At 30.4% G+C, this 13,111-nt stretch overlaps 1 protein-coding gene across 2 annotated transcripts; it reads right to left on the bottom strand.

Moving 5' to 3' along the window:
- Positions 1-2,975: 2,975 nt before the first annotated feature.
- LOC102601860 (homeotic protein knotted-1) lies at positions 2,976-11,429 on the bottom strand. 2 transcript variants are annotated; one of them, XM_006356750.2, is made up of 5 exons: positions 10,714-11,429; positions 10,073-10,195; positions 9,625-9,760; positions 4,869-5,122; positions 2,976-3,457 (listed from the first exon to the last, which is right to left on the bottom strand). In XM_006356750.2, the coding sequence occupies exons 1-5, from the start codon at positions 11,074-11,076 to the stop codon at positions 3,251-3,253; spliced, it is 1,083 nt and encodes a 360-aa protein (XP_006356812.1). In that variant the 5' UTR covers positions 11,077-11,429; the 3' UTR covers positions 2,976-3,250.
- Between the last annotated feature and the right edge of the window lie 1,682 nt (positions 11,430-13,111).

Genomic DNA, 13,111 nt, shown 5'->3' with positions numbered 1-13,111 from the left:
AGAATTTTGAGAAATAATCTTATTATGTTAGAAAATTGTGCCAGTATATAATGTATATAATATATGATTATTGTGTATATCAGTTATACATTTGTTATACTAATTTAGTAATTTTGTAGCTTTGTTATTTATTAAGTACGCATTGACGACTATTTCGACTACTGATTATGGTACTCCACTAAAATATGTTTAAGCATAACATATTTTCATTCTCAATATGTTCTTTAGTTTTCATATTTCTAGACTTATTTAATTTTCATATTTCTAAAAATATATTCAGTGTTTATACCAAGTCAGTAGATGCATAACATATGGTTGTATATAAACTTTTAATAATTGATTAATTAATATATATCTTTACCTCATTAGTTCACTTAACTATAATAAATTTAAATAATTTAGTAAATACATTTGGTGTGAATAAGGATTATGGAGCTTGCACTTTTATTAAAATGGGATTTTTGGGCATAGATTGACAATTCGAAGGAGTTTATATACCGGTCTTATAACTTAGAAAGTATACAAAGGACTCAGTCATTTTTATTACCTTAACATTATATCATGGAGAAGTTCATTCTCATCATGATCGATCCACATTCTATCATAGTGCTCGATAGATGGCTAAAAGGGGAAATTCATATAAATATCGTAAAATAACATTTTATCCAACTCACGAAAATTTAGTAACTATTCCAAAAAATGAAAAAAGTTGGACACAACTAACATTTTGTCAAGAGTTGCTCACTATAGCCTTTGTAACCATGAAGACCATACATTTTTCCTTAGATACAACATTTCCATTATTAACAATCTTTAATTAAGAAAATATTTTTCTAAGTTTTCTTATCATAAGCTACATATTTAAATAATGAGGATATATATATATATTTTTTCTCGCCTGGTGTTCGAAGCCCACATTGATTTATGTATCCTTACAAGATACAATATTATTTCTAATATTTGTACTCTTTATATTTTTCATTGAATCTTAAGGAATCTTAAGTTGATTGATCGTGTAAATATATATTTTAAAGAGGCACGTTGAGTTAAATTTAGGCGAGTCAAAATAGGTTGAGTTAATAAATGAATGGATTATTAATCCGATCAAAGGTTATTTAGACTAGCATGGGCTAGAAAACGGATCAAAACCTAACAATCATCGTAATTCTTACTATGTTAGTTGTTTTATTAGTTCCTTTATAATATTTCAATATATGATGAATTTATTAAGTAGTTTTCTTTATTATGACTATATGATATGCTATTTATTTATTTTTTAAAAAATCCATTTGAAAATCGATTTCATGGATCAATTTAAATTAGATATCAACATAAATTTTTAAGCTAAAATGAATTAAACTCGATCGTGCACTCCAGGGCCCTTTCAGGGTTGGCGCTCCCAACAAGATTATCTCCATACCTAGGGCTCGAACTCTAGACCTTCAATTAAGAATAAAGCAGTCCCACCACTGCACCACAATTCATATTGATACACCGTACACCACTATATATTTACTCATTCAGAGGATAAATGTTTTGGTTTATTTATGTATCCTTACAAGATACAATATTATTTCTATTGTTTGCACTATTTCACATTGTTCATTGAATCTTAAGTTGATTGATCGTGTAAATCTATTTTTTTCAAATGAAACGTATAACTCTTAAATATATTTAAAGGATTCAGTTCTTTTTATAGCTATTGGCTGACCACAACATCCTAATTAAATATTTTTAGTTTGTACTACATAATTCACTGGATAACTTAGAGTCTCTTTATCTTTATCACACATTTGATTAGAAGAGAAATGGAAGAAACTAAACTAGCTACTTCCAGCAATTAGCAGCTACTAGCTAATCAATTCTCATGCACAATAACAACAACAATATAGCTAGAGGTGGTAAAAGAGACACGTTGAGTTATACTTAGGCGAGTCAAAATAGGTTGAGTTAATAAATGAATGGATTATTAATTCGATCAAAGGTTATTTAGACTTAGCATGGGCTAAAAAACGGATCAAAACCTAATAAGCATCTCAATTTTTACTATGTTTTAATTGTTTTATTAGTTCCTTTATAATATTTCAATATAAAATGAATTTATTAAGTAGTTTTTGTTAAAGCAAAAAGTCTCACATTGGTGGTTAATGAGATGGGTGGACTCCTTATAAGACTTGGGCAATTCTCCTCTCTTTGAGCTAGCTTTTGGGGTAGCCCCAAGACCTAATTTAACATGGTATCAGAGCAAGGCCCATCTCACCCGATGTTGGCACCCAAAAAAATCAAAAATTGCCCGAAAAATGCCCACGCACCAAATGCTAAGCATTGGGTGTGAGGTGGGTCAAAAATTGCCCAAAAATTGACCACGCACCAAATGCTAAGCACTCGTGAGGTGGGGTGTTAAAGCAAAAAGTCTCACATTGATGGTTAATGAGATGAGTGGAATCCTTATAAGGCTTGGGCAATCTTCCTCTCTTAGAGCTAGCTTTTGGAGTGTTAGTTAGGCCCAAGACTTAATTTAACAATTTTCTTTATTATGACTATATGATATCCTTTTTTTTTAAAAGAAAAAAGTCCATTTGAAAATAGATTTCATGGATCAATTTGAATTAGATATCAACATAATTTTTAAAGCTAAAATGATTTGAACCGACAAAATGACGAATCAATAATCATTCTTATTTTGAGCGAGTTAAGTGAATTATAAATTCACAAGTTAATTTTATTACCTCCAAGCATTTCCAATATAATGTAACAAGTGAAATCTAAAAGGACAGTGTGCACAACGATAACCTTGTGCGATACAAGGTTGACGTTGCCTGGAAAACATAATCACATAAATTTGACATAACAATACAATTCATATTACCAGATAAATTACTATGCCTCGATACAAAGTTAACTATATAAATCTTTTCTAATCATATTGCTGATCACCAACACATTAAACTCTCATCTAAATAAAAGCCAAATACTAATAATCATAACACCATCGCACAAGTGAAACACTAGATTTTGGTTCACTAATAACATTACAATATTAAATACAAAAGGATTCTCACCATATACAATTGAACAAGCAATAAAGTCCCCTTGTGCTTAGGCTTACAAGGCTTGGCTACAAACATACATACTACAACTAATTAAAAATCCAAACTATTCATACTCACCTTACAAGGAAATTAAATGTTTTTTTCCCCAAATAGGAAAATGTTGCATGCAAAGTTTAATTCATTAAAAATCATAAATATTACTGACCCAAACGAAAAGGGGCTTCACCCATGTAGTGACCTTCCATATAAAGAGCAGCAGCACTTTGTGGATGAAGACCATCCATCACCATAAATTGCATGTCTTCTGAAGGTTTCCAGTGTCTTTTCCTTTGGTTAATGAACCAGTTATTTATTTGTTTCTGGTCCAATCCTGTTGATTCTGCCAATGCAACCTTCTCTGACTCCTGCATTATCGTAGCAGATAACCAATCTTATTTTATATAGGTAATTGCATTCTTTGTGAACCTTGTAATATTCTTCATACTGTCATGACATAAAAGTGAAAAAATCGAATCAAGTAGATAAATGAATTTTAACAACAAATGACATGTTAGGAGCTCTTACTTAATCTACGTACCAATTATGTGATACTATTCACTTTTAGGGATTCAGACTATAAGTAGAATAGCAAATTATAATATTTATCATATAGTTTTTGAATATCTAAACTTTCATTTTGAAATATTGAATTGATCTAAAATCCAATCCAGCAACAAAGATTAATCAAATTGACTCTTGAAAAAATGAGAAGTGCCATCGCAGAGGCGGAGCAAGTAGTAGGAGGTTGGGTGTTCTAAATATCATTTCCCTTCCTTACCATTGAGCTGTCAATCAGTTTTGTTAGGAGTTTACAAGTTATTACTTAATTTTCTAGTACAAATATAGAGTCTACGGAAAAGATACTGGATTCGTCCGAACCCACGAACCCCTACCTAGCTCCGTCCCTGGTGCCATGTATATATATCGGAACAAAGAGAGTACAATCTTTACCAGATTACCAACTAATACTAATCATGCAAAACTAACTTGCTATAAAGACCTAACAATTAAGCGATCTAATAATATACCTTTCGTCTCATTTACGTGACATACTTTTTTTTTAGTCTGTCCCAAAACAAAATGTCATTTTTCTATAATGAAAGTTTGGTGTAAAATAGAGAATCGACATGGGTACACTAATTTTATTCTAGAACTTGACTCCATGAATATAGTCAATATGCTCGCCAACGATATAGTTACAAATATGAAGCTGAAACAAGTCATTGACTCCATCAACGTCATCAAAAAAAGAGTGCAAATACAAATTAAACATTGTTTCAGAGAGGGAAACCAAGTTGCAGATTGTTTAGCAAAACTGGCTTCTTCTTCTCACTAGATGCTCATCACTCAACTCTATTCCAATCTCCCTAGACAAGCTAAAGGTCTCTTTCTACTGGACAAATGGCAATTGCCTAGTATTCGGAGCAAATACGATAGAGCAAATTTCTTTGTAAGCTAGTTATTTTCTTCTTCATAAATTTACAAAAGGCTCTATAGTAGATTTTGTAAGCCTTCTAGTTTTTTGTGACTGATCAGTGTTGTATTGAGGTCAGGTCTAGTCCCCCTCTACTCCTTTTTTTGCTAATACAACACACCCTATTCGGGAAATAAAAAATTATAGTCATACAAACGCCGAAGATTTGTTCTTGAAACCACGAATTTCAAAAGTGTTCATTTTGTTTTAAAACTTGGTGTCAAGTCAAATGATGTCACATAAATTAAGACGAAACCATGAATGCAAAGAAATTTTAGTAGTGCTATTTGTGTAGAGATTACCGAAGGGTATGGCCACTTGTAGTGCAACTCCCACCAAGTGATCAACTTCTGCCTAGCATCTTTGGGCAATTTTCCTTTTTTCTTCTTCTTTGAAAGTTCTTGTTTGAGGCTACTTAAATAGCCACTGTATTTTCTCAACAAGTGATTCTTCAGTTCTCTATCTTCTGCTCTTGGATCTATTTCAGGAAGTTCAGTTTCTCCACCACTGTTGTCTTGATCCTCTTCTGATGATCCAACACCCTCACACTTGTCCTCTATCCATTTTTTAATCAACAAAACAAGATAATATAGGTAAATAATAATTGATCTTCACCTTGCTACTATACTTGTAATCAATAGTACATCTAGGTACAAAAAAAAATGTCTCGATGCACAAAGTATTTCACATTCACATTCCAATACACATAATGTAAGCAGTTTATCCTGATGCAAATATTAATGATTGATTACACAGCTCAACTCAATGACCTAAAGATCACACGGTGATAATTTTAATGCTATGAGCTTCCCTTCAATAGTGGAGTATATCTAGTTATGTTTGTACAACCCGAGGCAAACCGACCTCAGAGCACTGGATTTATTTGAACCAGTATTTTTCACGCGAAGCATAAATTTATATATACAAAATTACCGCAATTGGGAGTTTGAACTCATAATTTTAAAATATTATAAATTCATTCTAAGATAACCTTAAATGTTCAACCCATAGAGTTTAAATCCAAAGTCTAGATTTATGTTAGAATAACAAAATATCAATAATATATACATAAGCTAGCTACTAATCTATTGTATAGGTACACAATCCAAGGGGTAGGTCTAATCTGAATCATTTTCATCCCACCCTGAAAGATGATTACTCCCACAAAAATTACACAAGTTAAGCTCTTTAAAGAATTCCATTTTGGTAAAACTATTTTTTCACAAACTAAGTTTCGAAAACAATCGTTCTATCTCCACGAGGTAACAAGGTAAGAGTAAGGCTACGTACACTCTATCCTTCTCGACTTTATCAATGATAATACACTGCGTATATTATTGTTACTGCTAATCAGCAACTAACACAACAATAATTACACCTCAATCGTAGGCAAATTGGAGATAGCTACACAGACAAAACAATCCAGGGAAGGAAACAAACCATAATGTGTCATGCTTCTTCATGTATTACACAAAAGAACACTTGAGAAAATCAAAATAGAAATCTCTATGTAGGCATTTTTTCTTGGTTGGAGGATAGTGCTTGAGATTGGTTTAAGAACAATTTAAGCTTCTTTTTTTTAATTCTCATCCGATGTTTAATATCTGCTTTGGAGTTTCAACTAATTTGAATTTATACCACATAAGGTTCATTAAAAGGAAAAGTGAATCCTACATATGAAAGATATATTGGTGATAATCTAAGTTGCGTGGACTTCTCACTTTCGATACCACATCCACAGAGGTGGAGCTACACACCAAAGGGTGGTCAAATGACACCCTTCGTCGAATTTTTTTTCTGAATATATAAATATTGTACAATATATATTAATTTTTTGAACACTCTTGTCACAAAAGAGAGTGATAGCCCAGTGGATAAAGCTATGTAAATTTTCCTCGGATGCTTTGGGTTTGACCCTTGGCTCCTAGTGTTTGACTTTATCCTTTTAAAATTTTAAGAAAAAATCTTTTTAATTAAAAAAAATTGGCACCCAACTCGTCATAAAAGCATGAACACTCTTGACAAAAATATTGGCTCCGCCACTACTTATTCTTGTCAAATACTTTAAAAATACATTACTTTTAAAGAATTCGACACATCTATTAGCATTTTTGAAGAGTCAGAGCAGCATAACATAAAAGATAATTGCAAGTTTATACTATTGGATACATGTTGACTCGAAAGGAAGCAGAAAACATTTCTTCTCAATCACTTGAAGACATATTGGTCTACATATTATGAAAGAGAAAAGGGCTCTATGAAACACTTGCCCTCTGAACTGACAATTCACCCCCACCCCCCACTCTTCTCAAATTATAACGAAAAGAGAGAACGAAACAAAGGGACAACAATACTCTCATTTTGAATTTTTATGACCATGTGTTTTTTACACACTTCGATTAATTTCACCGAGTATCCATCATCAACTGTTATCGATTATTAGATTGCATTGTTTCTTAATATAGAAAAAATTCATATGTTCTAAAACACATTGAAAAAACTCGAGTGTCACATAAAATTAAAAATTGAAAAAAATCATTTTTAATTCACATGGAGTATGATGCATATATAGACCAGTTTCTCTTAACAAATAATTAACCAGTAGAAATAAGAGCCTTGACTTTGATATAGCTAGAGCATAAAGGTACGGAGAATCTTATTAATGTGTCTTACACAAGTGATATTTAATTATATGAAATTTCTTTTTGTTTCACGTATAATTACAAAAAATAGTGTACATGGTTTTATTGAAAATAAAATATCTATTCTGAAATGTTCAACAACACTGTTCATTTTATGAAATCAATAAATAATTTTATAATTAGTTCCTAATTTACCCTCATTATTTACTATAGTCATTTCTCTATTATATTTTTTAATAATACATTGTATTTATTATATTTAAAAAGTGATATAGTAAAATTATTTTTCTATTTATAATTTTCTTAAAAAATTGTATAAAGTGGATAAGTATTATTAAACCGGAGGGAGTAGAGAGATATCTGACAGATATGGTACAGGCTACATGGTAGAGCACTGATATGAACAGAACTTAATGTTCTTCATTTTTCCAATGCCTAATTGCTACCACATACAAAAAGCATACTTACTTGGAAATGACACCAATATTATTATACTTCTAAAAACTACTACCTTAAGATACTTGCATGTGTTTACTTTTGCTTCTAAAAAACACATTCCTTTTTTACTCCCACAACTGTTTAGGTTTAACTTGGTACGCGCTTTATGAATGCCATTCTGTTAATTTTTTAGTGTCTATTATTAAAAATATATTTTTTATTCAGTATATTAAAAGAAAAAATATTTTTTTTTTGTGTTTTATCTCTAACATTAATTTATTATTCTTTAATCATTTTCCAAAATCTAGTATGAATATTGTGGTAAAACATTCATATTAACTGTTATGTTTTAAAAGATGTGCAAAATCTAAACTAGACTTAAAATGACAAGTTTACTATACTTTGAATATAACAAATTCAATTTTTTGAAAATGCATTAAAAAGTGAGTATAGTTAATGATAAAGATATAAATAATAAATAATGTCTTATTTTTTAAACTGAACTTAAAAAAATGATAATCCACAATTAGTTCATAGGAGGTGTAGAGGTGTACTGTATAGGAGTCAAGTAGTTTCTGTTGGGAGTGTCAGATAAATGTAGTTTGGGAACAATATTCACCATTAAGAAATTTGTCAGTGAATACACTGGACCGGACCCATAAAGTTAAAGCTAAATTAATTAATTAAACAAAGATTAGAGAAACAAACGTGTGGCTTCCTACATTTGTTTATATCTAGAAGATCAGCCAGTCTCTCTATTTGTTTATTTGCATAATAATGCAACCAATTCATTTCTTTTTTATAAACAATAGAGCATACACTTTATATGCATATATAATATGTCAAAATGCATAATGTCGCCTAGCGATTAATAGAGTGAATTGAGAACAGGTTCAAATTAATCTTATTAAAGATATTCGTTATCTGTCATGTCTTTAATGAAAAACTTTAGTTGATAGCTATTGATTATGGGAGATTATAGATATATGGTGAAATTAGATTTCGGGTTCAATTCTTAGTAAAGATATGTGTTATTAGTCATGTCTTTGATGGATAGATTTACCTCTATTAATTATGAGAGATTATAGATAGTTGATGAAATTAATTAAGACGCATTTAAACTAGTCCAGGGATCATAGTTATAAAAGAAAAACCAAGCATAATAATGTCAAACAAAATTTATCCCCCAACCCCTTTTATTAATTCTCATAAAGTATATATTTCTATTACTTTCTCACCTGGTGTTCGGTATTACTTCAAATTCACACCACATAAGGGCCCATTCAAAAGGAAATGTTTTCTATCAAGGATTTTTTCATATCCAAAACTCGAACCTGAAACCACTAAAGGATGAGTAATCTCATCCACGGCACCACGTTCAGTGTTGTTACTATTACTACTCTTCGTACACTCGTAAATAGGGTTTCTTACTCCAACAATGTTCTTCTCTATCTCTCAACAGAAAAAGCATTAATTGGAAATGAAGAATGATTTATTTAGGGGGGGTCAAAGTTGTCTTGAACAGAAACAGCAATGCATTGGGACAAACAGTATTGAATGAACCAACAGTTTTTACACTGAACACAGAAACAAAAGTTCAAATCATATCCCATAGTTTTTTGTTTTTTTTTCTTCTTTAAGCACTCTAATATGGAATTTTTATCATTCCCTTAATTTATTCTGCTTGCATTCTTTCCATGCTTGGCAATTACCATGAAAGAACAAATTAAACTTATTCTTCTAGCATTTCCTTTTTAATTTTGTCTAAAGAAAAACAATGTTATCGTACTATGTAGAGTAACAATTTAATAGTGTATTAAACTTTTGAGTTTACTTTAGTGAGATGATTTTCATATTCAAATAAATATTTATAGCTTGTTTTAAATCAGAAATTTTTATTTTTTTTAAATCTTTCTTTCTTAAACGTCGTGCTCAATGGAACGGAAAGAGTAATATTTAAGAGAAAGAAGAAAAGTACCAGAGTTGAAGATCCGAACAGGAGCATTACCAAGCATATTAAGCTGAGCTTCAATCTTTTGCATGAATTCCATTGCTTCTTGAAGAGGCCTTGTTAACTCCTCTCTATACTTCACTAGCATGTCATAATATGCTTCCTGCATATTATATTTACAATCAAACACACATTCTTGATTTACCTAACTAAATAAAGACGAATTCAGAATTTGAAATGATACAATAGAGTTGAAGTTTGATGCTCACTTTGAAATTATCCAAGTTGAATTTGACACTCTTTAAGAAAATGTTTAATCTTATTAATTATACTTTTAAATTTAAATTTATTATTTTACCAAATTAGAAGTAAGAAAAAAATGATTTTACATGTAATGTGAGGATGATGAATAAAAAAATTTAAGAAATAAGAATAAGGTCTGTATCGAAAATAAACAAAGTTAAAAGAGACTGACCATGAACTGATCAAGTTCTGGGTCCTTGGAAACATCTCTGTCGGTCAACGAAGCTCGTTGCCTCGCCTCAAACTCTTGCCGTACCGCCGACAGTCTCGCCGCCACTTCCGGCGGTGCACCCACCTATACAATAATTTTCACACTAAAAAGTGAAAATAATGCTTACACTATAGAGTAATTTTACTTGTGGTAGCAATGTAAGCCAAAAAGATAAAAAATAAAAAAAGTCGAAATGCTTACACCATTTATTTTTTTTGGAGTTCAATACATTTTGAGAATGCAAAAGAAATAACATTTCATAAAAAATTGAATTACTTAGGTTAAGTTAAATTTTGAGTTTATAAAGTAAAGAAAATTACTGGAATTTTACTAAATTATCTATAAATATATTAAGCGAATAAATATAGAATTTGCATCGATAAGTTACTGCAGAAATTCGTAGAACAAATTTAGCTGAGGAAAACACAATCAGATTTGGAAAAAACAGTGGGTGATTTTTACTCATATATTCTAGTTTTGATGGATATAATTAATTAGCATATGTTATCGATGTGACAAGTATGTCATTTAGTTAAGTGTGTAAACTAATCTGAACATCATGATTATTAGATAAAAAAATGCGGAGAGTAAAATGTGTATACCTTTTGGCAGCCCATGTAAGCGTCCAAAAGGTTGGAACACTGAGGATGAGCTATAATTTTGGCTTTTAAAGCTTCAATTACTTCACCAGCACCAGCAGAAGCTGAAGTCTCCGTACTCTCTTGATGATGATTTTGAACCGTTTGATGATGATTACGAATTATCGATGGATAATGAAACGTATGGTGATGTTGAGATGTACTTCCTCCTTCTGTTTTCACTATCATCGGATCATAACAATCTCCACCTCTTCCATAAATAGGGGCTGCACCACCACCAACAACATGACTTCCTCCATAAAAGAAATGACCTCTTTGACCTCCTGAATTCTCTCCAGCAACTTGATTATTATAATTATTCTCCATTAAATAAGAAAAAGACAACCCTAAATCAAGATGATGATGACTAAATAAAACCCTAAACAACAACTACTAATTTAAGTTTTTTCAACTACTCAACGAGATCTCTTCTTTTTTCGCTAATTAAACAAACCAAGAAAATAAATTAAAATGGATATTATTTTTGCACTAAAGAAGTAAATAAACTTATTATTATCAAAAGATAGAAAAGGGAAGGGATCTTAGAAGATTATTGTGGTGAGCAAGAGAACAAAAAAAGGGGGTAGATAGTGGTGTTACTGGTAGCGGCTGCGTAGGGTGATAAGACGTTCTTCCTTGAAGAATAAAGAAAGGTATATATATATATTGGAAAAGATATTAAAATCTACTCACCTTTAATGGAAAAGCAAGAAAGACCACTAAATTATTACTCCCTCCATCCACAATTATTTGGCAGGTATACTAAAAATATATATCAAAGATTAATTGTCAATTTAAACAATCAAGAAACAATTAATCACATTTTTCCAATTCTATCCTTAATGATAGTGTAGTTCAATTGAAAAGTTATGTAGTTTTTTGGTATTCTTGGTATAATAAGGTTATATTAGTCAAATTACACCTCCTATTAAATTTTCCTTTAGGTGTGTGCATGACCTTACCCTGACAAACAATTGTGGACGGAGGGAGTATAAAGAAAGCAGTTAGTTACTTAGTACCTCTCTTCACTTTTTTTTTTATAGTTGTCCTTAATTACTTGTCCATTTTGACAAATCAATAAAAGTTAAAAAATATATATATTTATTATATCCTCAATTAAATGACTAATTCTTTTGAAAAATGTAGAACTTTTCATCCACTTCATAATTAATAGGGATAAAATGGTAAACTCACTATGTCATTAATTATTATTTTTAATATGTGTGTCAAATCAAAAGTGGACAAATAATTAGGGACAGAGGGAGTATTTTATTTCTATTTCTATTCTATAAAGGGTTGATTTTTTCACTTTCTTTTTCCTTCTTTTTTTTGAGAGTTCTTTTTTTTGTGTTTAATTGATTTTCACAAAGTTTTAGATATATTACTAAAAGACGACTAGTAAAGCAATTGAATGTGTATTGGAAAAGTTATATGGGCAAGAACTTATGTGATGTAAAACATCGGTAGGAAATGAATAAGAATAACATGATATTATTGATTTCGATTTATTTTGACTTGACAACGATTTTTCTTTGATTAATTTTTTTTAAATCATAAAATAAACTTTAACATTTAAACAATGTACTTCAATACTAAGAACTTAAAATCTATTTAAATTCAGTCAATTCTAATATATTTTATGAGTATATTTGAATTACTCCCTTTTACTTATTTAAATTATAAATTAAGTGTTTATAAGAACTTTTTAAATGTATTCAAAATACTTTTAAAAGTTCTTTTAAGTCTTTGTTATATAAAATCTACTCGTACAACATTCATTCTGTAAGTGATATATTTAGATATCTTATAACCAAGTTCAATGGGAAGAACAAATCATATGATGACTTGTTGTGAAATGCATTATTATTAATTTTATTCGATTCCTATGATGTAAGTGCATTTATCCTATAATGATTTGTGGAGGTTGAGTCTTTGAACTCTTAATGAAAGTATGTATTTCGTATGATAAAGGGTGTCAAATTATAGAAGCACCCTTGACAGATTTCATCTATGTGAGTGTGAAAGTAGCACTTACACTTACATCTATGAGAATTGGCTTATTATCAAAAACACTCATGAAATCGGATAACACAAGGCCGTAATGTGCTGGCTATTAAAGCTTATGTCAACACCTTCATTATTGTGTGTAGGCAATGATTCTTTATTTCCCTTAAGCAGTCATAGTTCAAGTCTGAGACCACTACTGACTCTGGAGTAAAGATTATTGTTTTACTAAGTGAAGGTTCAATGCAGAGCACACATTTATTATGCATGATAATCTATCTTCAACTAAATATTAGTGTACTCTCTTAATTTTAATATTAAAATGAGTGGGGAATGTTGTTGTATATGCATTTTATTA

Source organism: Solanum tuberosum, unplaced genomic scaffold (assembly GCF_000226075.1).
Source record: "Solanum tuberosum cultivar DM 1-3 516 R44 unplaced genomic scaffold, SolTub_3.0 scf00226, whole genome shotgun sequence".
Taxonomy (NCBI): domain Eukaryota; kingdom Viridiplantae; phylum Streptophyta; class Magnoliopsida; order Solanales; family Solanaceae; genus Solanum; species Solanum tuberosum.
The sequence above is the reverse complement of the archived record's forward strand: the minus strand, read 5'-3'. Positions and strand labels throughout refer to the sequence as shown.

Coding starts and splice junctions, on each gene's coding strand:
- LOC102601860 (XM_006356750.2), bottom strand. CDS start 11,076: ATGGAGAATAATTATAATAATCAAGTTGCTGGAGAGAATTCAGGAGGT. Junction 5,123..9,624: donor TGTTCGGATCTTCAACTCTG/GTACTTTTCTTC, acceptor AAAAATGGATAG/AGGACAAGTGTGAGGGTGTT. Junction 3,458..4,868: donor ACAAGTGGCCATACCCTTCG/GTAATCTCTACA, acceptor ACGATAATGCAG/GAGTCAGAGAAGGTTGCATT.